Source organism: Podarcis raffonei, chromosome 3 (genome assembly GCF_027172205.1).
Source record: "Podarcis raffonei isolate rPodRaf1 chromosome 3, rPodRaf1.pri, whole genome shotgun sequence".
NCBI classification, from domain to species: domain Eukaryota; kingdom Metazoa; phylum Chordata; class Lepidosauria; order Squamata; family Lacertidae; genus Podarcis; species Podarcis raffonei.
The window spans coordinates 97,523,771-97,542,646 of NC_070604.1; the positions used below are offsets into that span (position 1 = coordinate 97,523,771).

Below are 18,876 nucleotides of genomic sequence, written 5' to 3' on the forward strand. Positions count from 1 at the left end.
CTCTTTTTCTGTGTTACCTGTTACCTGTTGAAGTAGCAGATATTTTATTTTCTGCCAATATACTTGCGGAGCAAAGGACAAAATATTAAGTTACTTTAAAAGCTGTCTTGTGTATTATTTTTTACACAGAAAAGCAAGCTAAAACTAAGTATTTTTAATTATTATATACGGAAATGTAGTACATTTCAGAATATCCCAATTAATAAATGGTTTCAAACAATATTTTTCATTGGGTGTCTTTGACTCATGTTGGCCTATGGTCCTATTTATTGCTTCTATGAGTTTAGGATTACTTTGGACAGACCACCAGCTGGACTTTGTAAGCACTTTTGTTCAGAATATGGCTATAAATTAACTATTGAACAAAAGTTAGAAAATGCCAGTATTATTTCCCTAGGAATTTTGGCTTTTTGCTACAGAAGAAATTATCTAGCATTTACAGTGGCCTTCCACAACCTAGTGCCTACAAATGTCTTGGGCTCCCAATTCCCATCAGCCCCAGAAATAATGCATGTGCATTGAGATTTGTGGGATTCTGGAGCAGTATTTTGTATAATGTGGATACCATCCCTTGTCATGTCCCTAGAATGTCAGGTTTCTGAAGGTGATTAAGGGCCTAGTGGCTGCTTTAACTGCTGGATTATTTAAGAAGGCATGTAGTTGGTGTTCTGTTAGTGTCCACGGTATTTGGGTGTCCCCTAGTTTGTCTTGTATTTCTTGTGTTGATATGGGCTTGTTATTTTTGTAGAAGTCTGTTAGGTGGTGTAGGCCTTTGGCTTGCGATGTTTTTATTCAGAAGTTTTGGGATGTGTGATGGGCTGGGGGCTTAGTGGAGATGTGGTTGGGGAAAATTTGCCTACTCCCCCCCCCCTTCCTGTGTGATCCTGTTTAGTGGTGTGGGGATTTTCCTTTGTTTGTTTTGGAGGAATGGGTATGCTATGGTGGGGGTGTTTCTGATTGTGTCTATCTCAAAGTTTATCTATTGTTTTGACTCATCCTCTAGAATGTATGGGATTATGCTTTACTGAAAAGAAGGAATGTATACACAGATCTGAATTGTTCCAGGCCAACTATGTGTGTGCATGGCACAGGAAGAAAAAGGAATGCAAAAACCTTACAGAAACAGAGAGAGATATAATATACCAACGTTCAAAAGACAGCTACTTCTTTTAGATTCATTGTTTGGCTCAAGCTGGAAGATGGTAAAAGCTCACCAATGCTTTTCTTTTGGTATTCCAGAACTACCCTTTATTGGGGGGGAGGTAATAGTATGCAGGACGCAGGTGGCACTGTGGGTAAAAGCCTCAGCGCCTAGGGCTTGCCGATCGAAAGGTCGGCGGTTCGAATCCCTGCGGCGGGGTGCGCTCTCGTCGTTCGGTCCCAGCGCCTGCCAACCTAGCAGTTCGAAAGCACCCCCGGGTGCAAGTAGATAAATAGGGACCGCTTACAAGCGGGAAGGTAAACGGCGTTTCCGTGTGCGGCTCTGGCTTGCCAGAGCAGCGATGTCACGCTGGCCACGTGACCTGGAAGTGTCTCCGGACAGCGCTGGCCCCCGGCCTCTTGAGTGAGATGGGCGCACAACCCTAGAGTCTGGCAAGACTGGCCCGTACGGGCAGGGGTACCTTTACCTTTAATAGTATGCAATGTCTTACAGTTGCAGAGTCAGATCACAAGTTTAATATGGCCTGAATCTAAAGCTCTCTTATTGCTAATATTTGTTGCTTATCTCACCTGTTAATGCTTTCCAGGAGGTGTTGCCAGTCTTGTAAGCAATAAGTGGTTTTTCTCATAAGTAAAATAATACACAACTATCAAATTCTTTATACTTTAATATTAAAGACAAATATATGCAAAATAATGTTTTATAGCATTCAAATCAGTAACAAGATGTTTAGAATTGCAGTATGATTAAGTTAACAAATTGCACCAGGTGATGTATACAAAGTTTATTAATACTAGTAAAAAATATGGTGACTCAACAACAAAAAAGGCAAACGTAAGGTGAAGTGGCCATGCCACCCTCTTTCCATTATTATTCCCAATATGGAACCACAAAAGCATGAAGAGAGACTGAACTCACTGAAGACCAATAAGTAGGCAACATACATTAAATATTTAGCATGTGCAGAGCCACAAATGGGAATCAGAGTTACAGACATTAGAAAATGCTCCCCTTACAACAAAAATGGTAGTGCATGCCAGCCTCCATTAAAGAAAGCCTGAAATCAAAGTCTGTACCAGATGGACTTCATATTCATCGTTATATGAAGTCAACATCAATTTAGAATACTTTAGAAATGCTTCTGTTGGTTGTGCTGTGAAGCCAAGTCCTTTGTGTAGACTGATGTGTTCCCTATCCTGCTTTATTCTACTTCAAGAACATCTTGAAAGACACAGACTTACAGATGCCCACAGACACATAAATGTAAACATATTATCCAGTTTAGTGTTTAAAACCTTTGATATATATTTTGGATATAAATATCCTTCAGCATTTTTACAAGGTATAATCCTGGCAGTTAGAGTCACTTTTCTTATGCCGTGGGGAAACTGCTGTCTTTGTAGGTGATGGCGAAGCTGCCCCAGATGTTTCAGAAGCTCCTTCCACAATACTTGGTGAAGACACCAGATGAGGTGCTTTCTTCCTCCCCAGGAATCCTCCTCCTTCAAACCCACCTTTCTTTTTATTGTCTGCTTTGGCTTCGTTTTCTTCATCAGTTCCTCGTTTCTTCAACTCCAATACATTTTCGGGCACTTTCTGACCATCACTTGCCCCATCTGCTGCTCTGGTAGCTCTTATCTCAAGTGCTGCTATTGAAGCCCTTTTGTCAGTTATGTTTTCACCTGTCCTCTTCACTTCTGTCTGTACAGGACTCTGGTTGCCATTCTGAAGAATACCTCTGTCTACCATAGTTTTGTTCAAATTAAAAGCCTGGATCTCTCTGTAGCTGTGAAAACTCTCTGTCCGTCGTGCCCTGGCTAATAAAGGGCTCTCCCTATATGGCCGTATGGAACCATATGTAGTGGTTTCGTGGATCATTTCACGGTGTTGCAACTGGAGGCTGAAAATATTTTATATGCATGAGTAAGAGCACCAGTATTAATGAACAGTCACACTGAACAGATACCACAAGCTAGAAACAAGGTATTCTCCTTTTCGAGCATCTATGGTGCTGTTGCTTGTGATGTTACCAGAGCTATTCCACACAAAGATAGAGGAAATTAAATGTTAATGGGGGAAAGTATTTGATCTTTCTGGGAGGCACTTATTTTGCATATTTAACAAAAATTAAACTTGTAACCTTTTGACTGTTGGCAGCTGACTGTACCGAAGGAGACTTCTCTGGCTGATATCTACATTAGTCACACTGAATATTAGATCCAGTGAAAATCAATGAATTTGAGTATGGCTCATGTTGGCTATCACTTTCTGTAACATGCAGTTCTAACAGGGAACAACTATCTCTAACAAAAATCCAAGTCTCAAAATGTTTAAAGTACTGAATGAAAAGATTCAGATTACAATTCACCAGCCAGTACAGACATGCACATGTGGCAAGGACATACCTAGAGCTGGATTCGCGCAGACGGCTTTGCTGCATCACTGAAGTGGCTGGGCTGATATTGGGAGTTGCACAGCGAGATGTGCTCAGGTCACACTGATCCAGAAGCTTAAGCAGTTCTTCTTCTGTAGGACCACCCACATCTTTTAAGAGAAAAAACAGAGACCAGACACACATGCATTTAAACGGCCATACTCTGCCCACACTGCATAGCCCATCCAGATCAGCACCCTGTCTCGTTTGAGCCAAATACTGAAGTAGAACCCTGCCATTTTTTAGCATGCTGTTCCTAGCTATCCAGCCTTGCTGATCTCCTGCAATTCACCCGGAGATCCACCAATAAATCCTCAATCTACCTTCTTCCCACCTCTGCTTTAAGCAATAGGTTGGAACTGCAGTATAGGAAGAATACAACATCCTACTGGATAACTACTAAATCTGGCTTCTTTCATTAATAGAAAAATTGGATTATTGCACATCTGACTATATCAAGGCAGATACCTTTTTCTTCACTCTTATTAACCATATCCATAGCAGTGGTGAGGTCCCACATCTGAATACTGCCATTCACGTGCCCCGTGAAAAGGTAGCGCCGTGGTCTTGAGCCCATCCGACTGGATCCCTCACATTCTCGTACAGTGAAGGATGAAATGGTAGTACAGTCAACAGCCTGAATTTCACATATCCTGCATTAGAAATTGCACAAGGGCACATTAAGTCAACCAATCTGCAAAAACAAGGGCCATTTTCATTTTTAGGTAAAAGCTTAGAGATTACTAGTAAAACAAAAATTGTAACAGAAGTGTTATTACACCAAGATAAGACAGCAGTGTCTTCTAAAATTTATTTAAAGAGTGCACTCAAAATAGGACACTTATGTTACTGCATAATACACCATAGATATTCTCTGCCTTTCAGTTATCCAAATATCCAATCTGACACGCAAGCTAAGAATCAGCAATGCAGCCCTGTGTCAGTTATGGAAGAGGGAAGAACCTCAGGGCGCTCATGAGATGTGGTCTGCCAAAGCCAGCAACTGGCACTGATGTGCTTGTAGGGTTATAGACTGTGGCCATACTATACCATAATATCATCATGCATATGTTAAAGAATGTTCTAGAAAATGCTTTGCTACATACTGATGCAAAATAAAAACTCAACTGTTTCCATCCCATAAATAGCTACGTAACTGTCAAGAGTCCGAATCCTTGCAGTGCCTTGCTAGTGGAAAATCACAAATTGTAAACTTGCATATTATGCCGTATCAAGAGGGCCACAATTCCTCCCCAAATTTAGTGGGAAATTCAGTGGTAGTCACAAGGTTCTCCTGGAAGCATTTGTTCTATGAAATGTTCTATAAACTGGCATATGCTTTTTTGAAAATTCTGCCTAAGTAATTCCAAGAGAAATCTGTGACTACAACTTCTGCTTTGTAATTGAGAACCCATCTCTTTTTAGCGAAATGGCAGAGTAGATGTTCCCAAAGCAGTTCAAGAGCAAATGCAAAAGAAAATCTGGAACATCTGAATGCACCCAATGCAAACTGCTGCCATGGGAAGCAATAACCAACACAATTATTTCTGAGATAAAATGGGTATACATGAATGCAGGTTTAATTAACATGTAGAAGGCATAGGTTGATTAGACTATGCCTGCAGTAATCAAAAGAGAAGGAGGAGAACAGAAAGAGGTCAAAGTTGAACAAGCTTTGAGTTATTATGTTAAGATTTACCCTAGTACAACACCAATTTTAATAAACGTGTGGCAGTTTCTTCCTGTGCAAGAACAGAACATTAAATCATAGTGATTTATAACATTTATTGGGATGATAATTTGGCCTCCAACCATATTACAGGCTTCTAATGCTCTTTGCTTAAAAACAAACAAGCTGTCAAAGGGATAATCTAGGTGCACAGAAAATGTACTCTTGATTAATTTCTCTAACAGTTGCTTATGATTGTACGTAATGAACTTTGATGCAAAGAAGATTGATTCCCTTAAAGAGTTTTATTCATTACAAGATTAAGCAATAAGAAACGATAGGCCATGTGTTAAAGATACTGTGTGTCGGTGAATCACTATTAGTGGCCTTGGTTGTACTAGCAGTTTCAATTTTAGAACAGTGCTATTTCCTTTAACTAGTATCCAGGGCTTTCAAAAACACTTTAGCTGCTGTTTCCACGTCTTTGGATTTCATTTACTTTTAAATGGCCAAGCAACATATCATATTATTTTATGAAAGGTAGCAATACACACTAGCATATGGGAGGAACAGAAGAGAGCTCTAAAATAAGGGATATAATTAAATGCCCATTAAAAAAGTGGAAGTTAAATGCAAACCTGCCTGCAGGTAAACTATGGTTGTAAAATACAAATTTTACTATTATGAGTAAAGCCAAGACCCAAATTGATTCTTTGTCCTTCTATATCCTTGTACCCAGATTTTCAAATACTTATCAATGTTTAGTTCTTGAAACATTCCTGTAACTGAGTAAATTCATTTTAGAGATAGGTTGGACATGCAGAATCATAGCCCTCTGCTGCAAAAGTAGGATACCATGACACCCACTCATTTTTTCTGCTCATTGCCAAGGATCTAATAGCTGAAAAATAGACGCAGAATAAAGACGACATTTAGCAAATGATATGCAGGATCCAGAGGCAATAAACAGCTTTGAGTCCTAATCCTTGTGACACAAACTTGCTTTCATACAGGGCTGGTCTTGACCTTGTGGAGAGAAACTGGTGCATGCATTTTGTGGACGTTATCTTTACCATTTCAAGGGGGGGGGGGAGAGAAGAGTTCGAACAGCTTTTGTTAGGGCAGGAATTTTTATACTGTATTTCATTCCTGCCACTGTTTGCCCGAAATCAGCACAGCACTAAGCCCCCCCAATTATGGACTCATATTCTCAAATGTGATCTTTGCTGAGAGTGTAGAACAGGTGTAGGGAATGTTTGGCAAAGTTACAGGGAACCAGGCAGAGGGCCTTCTCGGTAGTGGCGCCCTCCCTGTGGACCACCATCCCTTCGGATGTCAAGGAAATAAACAACTATCTGGCTTTTAGAAGACACCTGAAAGCAGCCCTGTTTACGGAAGTTTTTAATATTTGGTATTTTATTATGTTTTATATATTCTGTTAGCCACTCATAGTGGCTGGGGCAACCCAGCCAGATGGGCAGGGTGTAAATCATACAATTATTATTAATTATTATCATCATTATTAGCCTTCCAGATGTTGCTGAACTCCCATCATACCTGGCCATGGCCCATGTTTGCTGGGGCTGATGGGAGTTGTAGCTCTCCAGAGGCCAGTGAACTATAAATTTCCACACCTGGCGCAGAACAATTATTCTAGTGATAATTTTAAACACGATGTGCAGAATGTAACCTGCCTTCCCTCCTAGCCAACAGGATTACCAGAGAGTCATCATGGCACAAACATGAAGGTATTCTGTGACTCCATTATGCGTTCGGTCTTGGGTACAACAGTTCTGCTGACCTTTTCATTTTCTTTCAGTATCCCCTGCGCCAAGAAAATGTGAGGCAGCAGTGGGAAAAGTATAATGTATGTTGTCTACAAAGTGGAAAGAGATAATGGAAGCAAAATTTGAGAAGAGTGGGATACAAAGCAAATTAGTTGACTGTACTTCTGCCATTGTCTATGTGGAACTAATAGTAAGATGAACATTTGTACTAATCACCTGGCCTGATGTGAGAAAAACAACACTGGCACCCTAACAAGGAAGCCCTCCTTTCAAACTCCCACATGTCATCAATGGAAATCTCATGGATGCAGAGATATCTTTTATCATACATTAATCCGAGGTAGAGACTAAAGTCATGGTAGTTTAGTGTCAGCCAAAGCTATTTTGACAATCTAACACCGATTGTTGTGCCAGAGCTAATCATGGAAACTTAACCAGAGAATCCTAAAAAAGGTAATTTGTTTGGAACATTAACAATGAACAGAATTAATATGCTCTTAGGTGGTACAGTAGCCCACACCATTTTGTAAACATTGGGATTTTATAATCATTGCAGTTAAAATTCTTGACATAATCTTACCACAGTAAAACTTCTTCAGCAAATCTTAAAAACAAACAGAACTTCTTGTTGTTAATTACCGTATTTTTTGCACCATAGCGTGCACCGGACCATAGGGCACACCCAGTTTTTAGGGGGGGAAATCAAGAAAAAAATATTTCCCCCCCCCCAGCCCCAAAGAGGCTGCACACAACCTCTCCCTGCCAGAGGGGTTGCGCGCAGCTATGGAAGAAGGCAAGGCAGCGAGCAGGATGGATCCTGCTTGCTGTTTTGGCTTCCCCTTTAGCCCCGTGCAGCCTCTCCTTGCCAGGAGACGCTGCGCAGGGCTAAAGAAGCCATAGCCCCGTGCAGCCTCTCCCTGCCGGAGGGGTTGCGCGCGGCTATGGGACAAGCCTGCATTCGCTCCATAGGACGCACACACATTTCCCCTCAATTTTTGGAGGGGAAAAACTGCGTCCAATAGAGCGAAAAATATGGTACTAGGCTACAAATTTACAATAAACCTTGACCTTCACTTTAATACCCAGCTGCACAATAATTTTGTTGCTTACCTTTTTCCAGTAGAAGAGAGCCTCACAAAGAGTTTGTTAGTGATGGGAACAACTTTTTGGATAAACACCTGTTGGTCATCACGCTCACCAAATGGTCCTGTAATTGGAAAGCAAAGAAGATTCCCCCCCCTCAATTCAAGGCCCTTGAACATTTTTGAAATATATATACTGCACAGTAAATATTAGATAAACACCCATTGAGTTCTATGTACTAGTTTCCAATTTTTCTGTGAAAGTTTTCAAAAACCTGTCCAAAATGTTTAACAATGCACCTATATCACTACCTCACTCAATACTGTTCATAGATACTCAATACTGTTCCTTTCCCCTTAAGGAAGTCTCGAAATCATCACCCTGTTTTTTATGGATTAAACTATTGTTAGTAGTCACCAATTACTAGTCATTTTCTCTCTGCATTAGCTGTATACTCAGAAACATGTTTGCCAAGGGAGGGTCATAGGGCTGAGAAAGAGAGAAACTGGTAGTCCCTCCCCCACTTTTTATAATCTTAATTTCATATTACTCTGAGTAATATCACAAAAGTACAGAGTGGGTAAAAGCGCACTTGCAAATGTATTAACTGTTCCGAGATCTGCACTGGTTGGCCATTTGCTACCAGGCCAAGTTCAAGGTTAGTATGGAGAGCCCTTAACTGCTTGGGTCCAGCTTACCCCCTAGATACGCACTCAACTGTTTGCAGAACTCTCACTGTCACAAGTGCCATGTAATACCCCTTCTGCACTTTTAAGAAACTGAAATTTTAGTGTGGCAGCATCTACACTTTGGAAATCCCAACTCCCTGCTTCATATTCTTTTTTGGTGCATGCTTAAAACATTTTTGTTTAGGCGGCCTATCCAGCCATGTAGAATTTATATATGCTTTATCCCTCTTTAGCTACTGCTGATTTTAATTATCTTTTGAATGCTTTTAAATACCCGTTTTTAACTATTTTTAATCTGAAACTTTAATGTTTTAGTTTATACTTTTGTAAATTGCTTAGGAGGCTTTTTTAAAAAAACAATCAAGTGCTATATAAATTATTCAATGACTGAGAAGTGAATCCCTGGACCACCTTCCTGCCCTCTAGCCCAAGGCAGCTACTTCTTCCACTACAGGCCATTTCACATATCCCCTCCTCTTCTCATTTCCCATATTCTCTTCTCTCTTGAACACTGCAAGATAGAAATGTTCCATTCAGAGTCTCAAAGAACAGATTAGCTACCCGGCTGCTCCACTCAGAATGCTTTATCTACCTATATCATTTCCAGAAGAGTAACTGCCATGGCTCTCGGTCTCTTCCAAGGACAAAATTTTGAATGATGCCAAGGGAGTCGATCCTGGCTGTGTTGAAATCATTCCTCTGAAACGTGTCACTGTCCAGGTCCGAACATGATTGTTATCTGCACAAACTAGAAAAAGTACAAGAAAAACGGTTCACAAAAAGATACAGCTATCATTCTAAACCTCAACCAAAGTCAAAACCCCACAATACTTTTGTGTTACTAATCTCCATTCCTGTAGCCTCAATGAAACTTTGTAAGAATTGGTTTGTATTTTGAGTGCCTTCCAAATGTCTGAACTGGGGGTGCTTGTGGGTCCCTTTGTCCTATAGGCATAGATTCAGGTAGGTAGCTGTGTTGATCTGACGAAGTTGAAATAAATAAAAAAACTGTCCAGTAGCACCTTAGAGACCAAGTAAGTTTGTTCTGGATAAAAGCTTTCGTGTGCATGCACACTTCTTCAGCTTATACCCAGAACAAACTTAGCTGGTCTCTAAGATGCTACTGACAATTTTTTAATTCCTATAGGCATAGTCTGCTTAACTCTTGAGAGGGCACCCAGCACACTAAGATGGAGCTACAGTGGAGGAGTCTGTGAAGTAAAGGATATATTGTCCAGTGACTGCCAACTCCTATCCAGCTATGGATATTTGCGTTTGAGCCTCGCCTCACCATATCACCATTGCTATCTTTACTTTCTTCTATGAATTGCCTCCATGACCTCTTAATCTCACTGGGCTTTCACACCAGAAATTCAGCATGAACAGGAGGTGCAAGTGGGGAAGTGGCTTTTATCCACTCTCTTTCTAGCTTCAGAAGTATAATGAAATGAATACAAATTAAATAGGAAATGGCAGGAGATCCCATTTCTTCCAACACAATTACCTGACACCAAATGTTTCTCCGACAGCATGATCTTTGTGACAGGGCTTCGATGAACTGTGAAAGTCTGAAAAAGTTGGGGGCCTGATCCAACTGTTTCTGGGTGTTGCACAATCACACGCACTGCTCCTGAACTTGTGCCGTATGCAATCTCAATCCAATTACCACTTACACCTATGGAAAACAAAACACCAATACAAAACTGCACTTGCTTCCAAAATGGAATAGGGGCTTGAAGCTGCCTAGGAATTCTGCATGAACCAATGAGAGGCATGTACACAGCTTCAATACTTTTTAGAGATGTGCCCCATTTACATGCTAATATTTGCCTCTTACTATTCTGTAACAACTCAGCATTAATTACTGCAAATTTCTTTCCCCCCATCCCCAAGACATCATGAAAGTTGGCAAGCAATGTTGGCAAGGTATGAACAAAAAAATGACAACTGAAAGAAGTTTGGAATTGTGCAGCAAACAACCATCTTGCATTACTAAGCCATCTTCCAGAATATGACACCTCTAGTCCTAGAACGGTTTAAACAAATTATGCACAGCAATAAACCTGGGTTTTTAATCAAGTGTAAACTGAGAAAGGACAGGCATGCAATCCTGATTTCTAATGAACATGTTGCATAAAAAATTTTTTTCCACATTCTCACGAAGAAAATATTCTTAGGCAATGCTTGACAGTGGCACCAAGGAAGCCTCCACTTCCCCAATACTCGCCCTGCAAAAAATATTATTTCAAAACTGCACTGTAGAAGACAACCATTTTTAAATAGGAATGACAGGGGCCCTAAAAGTTTGGCTGCTTGGTTTCAATGATAAAGTGGATAATGTGCTTCACCTATAAAGAAATACTGTTAAATAATTCAGCAACTGATGTATCATTTATGCCATTCAGAAACACAATACTTGGGCTCTCTTCACAAGGTGCACTAGGAAATGGCAGGTGTGAGATTTCTAGCTGCACAAACTTATGCTTGAATGTGCATAATGTGCTCAAGTGTCATCTATATACGGACAAAGGAAAAAATAATGCCTCTGAATTTCCTGTTCTTTAAAATATAAATAAATATAAATAAAAAAAACCAAAATCCACAAACATCTTCCAGTTGAACATATCATTTGGTATGTTCCCTTACAATAGGACAGATTTAAAATGGAAAATTAAATTAAATTTCTTACAAAAGGATGCAATGAAAAGGTCATATCAAACATTTATTATTAAAGGGCATTAAAGATGGTACACACTTGTTTTGGGTGTAAGGTAAACACTAAGTGCTGTTATGGCATCATTGGAAGGGTCATGGTAAAGTTCTGTCACCAGAAGATCATTATCCTTCATTCGTAGTGGAAATTTCTGCATATCTGTAAAATAAAAATTTAAAAACACACATTTATTCACCTATTTATAAATTACCCATCATCAAAATATATTGGGGCACTGAACAATAGGTATAATAATCATCTTAAGGTAGCAAATAAAAGAAATTCAGATCATGATTCTACCAAACCATGAAGTACTGTAAAGTGTTACTAATTTTGAATGGGAGAAATTTCATAGTCTTACCAATGTAATATATGGAACCATTGTTGCAGCCCAGCAGTAAGAATGACCCAGCAGTATCATAACTGGTGATGGGAACAACATCTTGAACCTAAGATAAATAGAATGCAAGTAATGTACAGTATTTAAAATTGCTTTTTTTTTATCAGAATGTATCCAGTATTTCACTAGAGCCAATGCAATATGGACCTATGCTGTCTGCCAGTGTACTACAATTTTCCTTTTTAAAAGTGAATATTTTATTAGAGTTTAATTGGAGATATTCAAAGAATGTTAAAATTTACATAATATAAGGCAACTTCCTAAAAGTTTATGAATCTGTGAAAGAACCCCATTGCCACATCTTGAAAGTAGCTTCTCTAACTATTTTTCAGATGTCGTAACCACAGGAAGCTTGTTTCTCAAGAGCATTACAGCCCATGAAAATTAAAACAAAAATAGTATTTTGTTGATACTTCTTTGAGAATGTTCCCCTTCTGACTGAATAATCAAGCATGTAGAGTGAAGACAGCTTTCAGGAACCAGCTTCCAAATAACCTGCAAGTCCATTTTTGCCTTCAAATGTTCCCACCAAATATCAATTCCAGAAAGTGCAATTCACGGCGTTGTTTAGCAAGTAACTGATTTGCTCAAGAGCAATAATGTTCAGCAAGTTTGTTATCAGTTCCATCCAGATTTTTTCTCTTGCTGTTCCAAGTTAAAATGCCTTTCTTAAGAAAAGGCAAACTATTTTCCATCTCTGTGTTTCTAAATGCTTTGGGGAGGAGCATACATGTCCTGCGCCCATTAGATGGAACAAATCTAAAGAAAGCGGGTAGCAGTTTTAAGAAACAGAACTCACTCTTAACAAGTAAACTGCAACAGTATTAATGGTAAAACAAAAACAACTTGAGAGCCTGCCAGCCTGTCACAGCTGATGCTGCCTCTGCCATTTTCTCTAGTTCTCATTTCCATTTCAGTTCCCATCTCAGCCCCCCCCCCCCGAGAAGAGGTTTTTCAGAGGATGAAGGAGGCACAGTGGGAAGGAGGGCACAGGGAACTCCCTTTAGATGAGTGCTCTAGCACAAGAGAAGTTTGGGTGCAGCCCACTGTATTTGTTTAGCAGCTTGTAATGATTAAAAAAAGAAAATACAAACAATATTTATATTCAGTTTTTCTATAAAAAAAGAGATATCCAGAGAACCCACAATGCATAACATAGCAACATACAAGTCACTTATTGAGCCCCGAGAACATAGGCAAGGTGCCTTTGGATGTCCATCTCACTACTTGCCGTCTTAACCCTTTTCCAGTCTGTCTTGTTCATACAGTTTGGGTAGGGGGGGGGGAGCTGACCACATGAATCCAGGGGGAGGTTATCCTTGGATAAGAAGCCAGTCGGTCTCCAGAGCCATGAGGGTGCCGCCTTACATACCCGGTTACATCAAAGACTGCTTTGCCCTCCATTGCACAGCAAGGGCAATAAGATCTACAAATGTAACCCAACAGCTCTATTCATTCCCACTATGCCATTACATTTGCAAGAGACAAAGACACACCATTTCTTACCAGAAAAATATTCACACAACTTCAGCAAGCTTCCAAGGAGGGGTGTACATAATGTGAAGAGGACATGTGTGATAAGTACAGCTATAAAGCAGACAGTGCCTATTAACTCCTAAAGTAACACCTAAAACATAGATCACCTTCTTGCAGATTAGGCAGAGACTCAAGAGTTTTTAAGCAGGTACTGACAGAACTTTTAAAGCAGTTTTAGCTGTTTGTGTTAGATTCAAATGCACTAGGTCAGTTTTCAATATGTAACAAGATTATTATGTTATATCACTTGGCTTTCTGCATTCTTGCAGTGTTAGTCATTGGCATGACTGTCACTTATGGGTAAAATCAGGATTTATTCAACCAGTACTGTGGCAGCCACGGGAGTCAGCCTTAGGTCACTTCTGCCTCTCGAGATTTGCAAGGCAGCCTCTTGGATTTCATTACAGTGTCTTTACATTGTGCCACAGAAACATTCATCTGGCTGTGTTACAAGGTTCGTTTCCTGCATGAATGCCCAGCTCTTCCCTCAGTCTTGTCTGGAATCCAAGAATCTCTATTCTCATTGTCAGAATGCATAATATATAAAAATCACAGGGCATTTGAGAATAGAAATACAAAACAGATATCTCTGAGGCATGATGTGCAGTGCAATCAGTTCGAGAGCTTTCGAGGGTCCTCAAGATTAACATGCAACTTGTTTGTCTTTGATGTAGTCTGACTTACAAATAAGTGCAATAATAAATTGTAACAAAGGATAATAAAAAAGAATCCTTAAGAGTAGGTAATGATAAACTTTACAAACTAGTACCCTCAGAATTTATGTTGTTTTTACAGTATCATAAAACATGTCATATTAAGCATTTCTGTTTAACATACCTGCCAGTGTTGAGTCACGGCATTCCATACTCCAACTTTTCCTGTATGACTAGTAGCCACCAACTGGTTACCGATGAAGAAGAGCGCATCCACAGGAACTCCAAGACTAAATACTCCTATTAGAAGAAGAAAAACAACCACCAAAGAAAGTGTGCATTAAGTTTGCTTCCAGAACAAGTATGATCAACCAACATAAAGAGGAAAAAAATGCAATGTGAGCATTACAATGCTGCTTTAAGAAAGTTAGAGAGCTTTTTTTAATCAGCTAAGAAGGCAATAAATACATTATATTCTGCTGTAACAATATTCTATCCAGCTGCTGGTTGGTTAATGGAAGATTCAGCAACATAACCCGCCGTGACTGGGTACAGTCTCTCTACACATTTACTTCGTGAGACCCAACAAATGCCTCAATATGTACTGAGGTTACAAGTGGCAGAAGGAACAGCAGGTTGCACAGTCATGCTTGTCGTAAGCACAAAATCAAAATGGTTGTATTCTATGTCAATCCGTATTAACCATTTCTCGTTTCACACTGAAAACAGACACTCAGGACTGTATCCAGTGAAGAAGTTCCATTATCACAAGGATTTCCTTCTGCACAACAGAACACCCCCTCTGCCTTCTCACACATCCCATGTGCTCTCCCCAATCTGCTCTGGAGGGTTGGGTAACAGAACAGATTTAGGGAGTGCATGGGAGGAGGAGCCAGAGGGAAATTCCACTGCACAACCAAAAATCTAGCATTCCTTGCACTAGCAGAAATATTTTGTTTGATGCCACCCTCATTCTTTGATTCTATGACGTTAAATTGATCCATGTGCGCATTGTTGCAAACTCTCTCTCCAATTATGAATTGTCCAATTTGTGGCACAAAGTGACATGGCTGATTAATTCATTACTACGGCTAATACAAATGTAAAGTGTTTAAATAGTCCGAATACATCAAGACTGAAGAGTCTTTTCCAAGTTTATTTTCTTGGGTGGGGGTGACTTGACAGAATGTTTGTCAGTTGTAGCCATCAGATCAGATTTAATAAGATTTAATAAGATTAGTATTGGAGACTGCGGCAAAAGAGTTTAGCATGTTGCCAGATTAAGTGACTTCACAGTATAGTTTTTAATTGTAATTTTAAAGAGTTAATTAAACCTGCAGTAGAACCATGCAATTATATGAACACTTTTAAATATAAAAAGCTCTATAGAAACCCTTTGAAGACCCTTCAGAATTCCAGACTTTAGAAGGGTAAACTGTGATACCAAAATGGTGTTTTGAAGAGGACAGTAGCTGATGTTTTCAGATAGCAGTCAAGAAGCCTGGTGCATAAAGTGACTTAATTACAATGCCAAATAATTTTTCAGGACATATGATCAGCTCTGATACTGACTATATTTAACAGCAGGGCGCATAAAAGCAGGCAATAATAAAAAGGAGAGAAAGAACTAGAATTGATTACTCTGGAGAAGGATGAGGTTCAGGGAAATCAAGGAAGACAGCATGAATAGTCTGAAGGAATTTAAAGTGTCACTCCTGCTTAGGCTCAACAATCCTGACGGCCGTCCACAGGGAAGACGACGGCATAAGTAATGACAGGTTCTTGTCTTAAGGGGCCCTCTCAGTAAAATATTGCTTATAGCAGCAATCCAGTAGTGGTATCTTATGTAAGTAATATTGAAGGGAAAACAGCCTCTGGGAGAGCTCTATCATGGAGATGCCAGCCCTTGCAATTTTCCATAGATGGTGTTGTCAGCTTCTGAAGAGTGTTTGTAACAACAAATTGTTTCTTTTACAGGACATGAACAAAGCACTACTTCTCTATCCCAAGGCAGGGCTGCTAACATTAGGCTCTGCTAGATAAATGGGCCTGTAAAGTTCTCTGAAAGAGAAGAGTTTTGCTTATTAAATGAACTGAAAACTCTTTGGGATGTATTAATTTCAGAACATTTATAACTTTTAGAGCATGCTACATAATGTAATGACTCTAATGAAGCCGGGTTGTTCATTTTCCATTTAAACGCTTAACTTAAAAGTTAAAATTTATTAACACTACTTGAAAAGCCCAATTTAGATTTCGTTAAATGCAGAGGGGAAAGCTTGAAGGGGCTTTTCTTTGTCAAATGTGTTCTTGACTCTGATGCAACAGAACGTTGCATCAGAAGAGTTGGAAGTAACGTTAAAAGCCGAAGTATAATTCACTGCTGTTTTCTCAGTACTACTTTCTTTTTCCACTGGTTAACACTGGTATGAGTTTACTATGCAATCTCAATGATCCCAGCTATAATCCAAACCCATGTATGCATGTAGACCGCCTGTCCTTCCTTTGACTGGATGTACTGCCATTCCTTTTGGCTAAGAATATGATTTACACAGGAAACACAATAATAAATGGGCATGCAAGAATGGGTAAGAAGAAAGTAGCAACAGAAAATAATTTCTCTTTCAGTGCTCTATTCTACCTGGCAGGAAAAAAGGAGTGGGGGGAGAGATCACTACAAGCCCCTCTAAATCGAGCTACAAAACAGCACAGCAGATCCCAAGTTCAAGCCCCCTCCATACTTTTATCTGCTACCAGCATGGATGGAGCATAGTTTCTACCATAATAAACATCTGGGACAATGACAAAAGTGTATTGTGCTCTTATACAATTCCTTAAGTAAATATTGTTGTTGTTTTACTGTATTATTATTTTACTTCTTCAAACTTTGTCAGCCACATGATTACTGCATATTGAAGGACACTCTAAACATCTGATGAATAAATTTAATAATCTCCATACTGCCAATGTGCAGACACAATAGCCAAACAGAATTGAATATTCACACGTTGTCCACATCATTTCCCCCACTAAAATACTGATTTCCTCAGGGGGCTTAATTACTTGAGGGCAGAAAACAAACCTACTCTACTGAGTACCTCTCTAATCATACAACTTATTTTGGAAAAATGCATGAAGATACTACATCTATGCTGGCAAGTAGATGAAATCTATGGTGACAGCTCTTTGTGGCTAGAGGAAACAGTCTGTCATTATCATTACCCTATTACTTAAATGTTACTTTTGGAACTCAAAAGATTCCTTGTATCTTTCTCTCTGCCCCTGCTCAAAAAGGCCACTGCTGATGTTTAGAAGCAAGTATGTATTTTAATAAGTAAGTCAAGCTATCAATCAGATCTGCAGAGTGAAGTATTTGGCTTCTCTAAAAGCCCTTTTCATGTTTATGTACCTTCTGGTAACATGAAGCCCTTGGCTCTAAAGCTGTCTGGTGCCCAGTGCTGGCTATCTCGACTAATTTCTGCTCAAAAGATTATTAGTAGCAAAGCATTGCCCAAATTGTGTTTTTTGAAGGTTATCAGAAGGAGACCTTGAGAAACATGGCTTTTAGTAAGAACAAGACAAGCTGGCAGTCATTCCAAACTGTCATCTCTAATTCCCACATTCAGGTTCACCATGCAGAGCTGAAATAAGTCAGTCAAAAATTAAATTACTTTCTACTTATTATCACAACAGGGCTTCAGGAACACTTCAATAAGTGACATATACCACTATGCACCCATTAAGCCAAGCACAGCTTTTAGATTTTATCTTATTTCCTATTAAGATACTGCTTTAGTGTATAAGTGATGGATAGAGAAGCAGCTATATGAAGAAATAAAATGTTGAATGTACAAAAGTTTACCTTTCATTCACTGTGGCCAAAAAGTTTGACAAGCAATTGCACAGTGTAATTGGAAAACAGTGAGCCAATATATATTATTAGGAACAGGAACGAGAGTGCACACTTGCCTATTTCACTGCCACTACCACCGTCCTGAACGCTCCATAAGATGATACTGCTCTCAGATGCAACAGCAACCATTTTATCTTTGTCTCCATGTGGACCACCAACAACCTTTGCATTGAGAGCAACACGTTCAATAGTCCAGTCTAAATAGGGACTCGTGAACACTTGTTGCCATCCAGAGGATTCTTTGATTCTGAGAGAAAGATATACAAAAACATATTTTTGCAAGCAGGTTTTCCAGGATATGCCAAAACTTCAATGAACAGTTATTCCAACTTGTCAAAAGGGAGCAGAAAAATTATTTGATGTATATCATATTTTTTTAAAATGCCTACAAACAGAGGAGAAATATAATGAAATTTAACTTCGGTACCTACAAGATAAGATCTAGATATATCCAATAAGGAACAGTGGATTATTATAAGTCACAGTCTGGATTTATCTAAACCAATATGTTTCAAAGGAAAGGAGTGAAACACACTTTGTCTAGAATTCTGAAAGGCAGACTCCTGGGACATCTTTCTCTTGCTAATTTCACATAATCAGCAGATTCCCAGCAATGGGGAGGGAGATGGGATGTATCATTATAAAGCATAATAGCACTTTCTAGGTGCTGTGCACAGATTAAAAATGGGATAGTCCCTCCCTGCCTCTAGGCTTACAATCTAACAGAAGCAACACAAAAAGGATGGGTAGGGAAAGAAGAACAAGAAAGGCAAGCCCTAACTTTTAAAGTTCCACAATAGTTCTTATAATGAGCGGCTGGAATGGAGACAGTTGGGG

General features: G+C 39.4%; 1 protein-coding gene across 2 annotated transcripts in view; it reads right to left on the reverse strand.

The window, feature by feature from the left end:
* Positions 1-1,813: 1,813 nt before the first annotated feature.
* The window catches only part of KCTD3 (potassium channel tetramerization domain containing 3), a 31,488-nt gene continuing 14,425 nt past the window's right edge, over positions 1,814-18,876 (reverse strand). For both annotated transcript variants that reach the window (XM_053383159.1, XM_053383160.1), the window contains 10 exons: positions 18,096-18,286; positions 14,311-14,426; positions 11,899-11,986; positions 11,580-11,696; positions 10,329-10,499; positions 9,417-9,572; positions 8,163-8,259; positions 4,065-4,249; positions 3,568-3,706; positions 1,814-3,062 (listed from right to left, as the gene is read on the reverse strand). In XM_053383159.1, the coding sequence (XP_053239134.1) occupies positions 2,498-3,062; positions 3,568-3,706; positions 4,065-4,249; positions 8,163-8,259; positions 9,417-9,572; positions 10,329-10,499; positions 11,580-11,696; positions 11,899-11,986; positions 14,311-14,426; positions 18,096-18,286 (1,825 nt within the window). In that variant the 3' untranslated portion in view covers positions 1,814-2,497. The remainder of the gene's footprint in view (positions 3,063-3,567; positions 3,707-4,064; positions 4,250-8,162; positions 8,260-9,416; positions 9,573-10,328; positions 10,500-11,579; positions 11,697-11,898; positions 11,987-14,310; positions 14,427-18,095; positions 18,287-18,876) is intronic.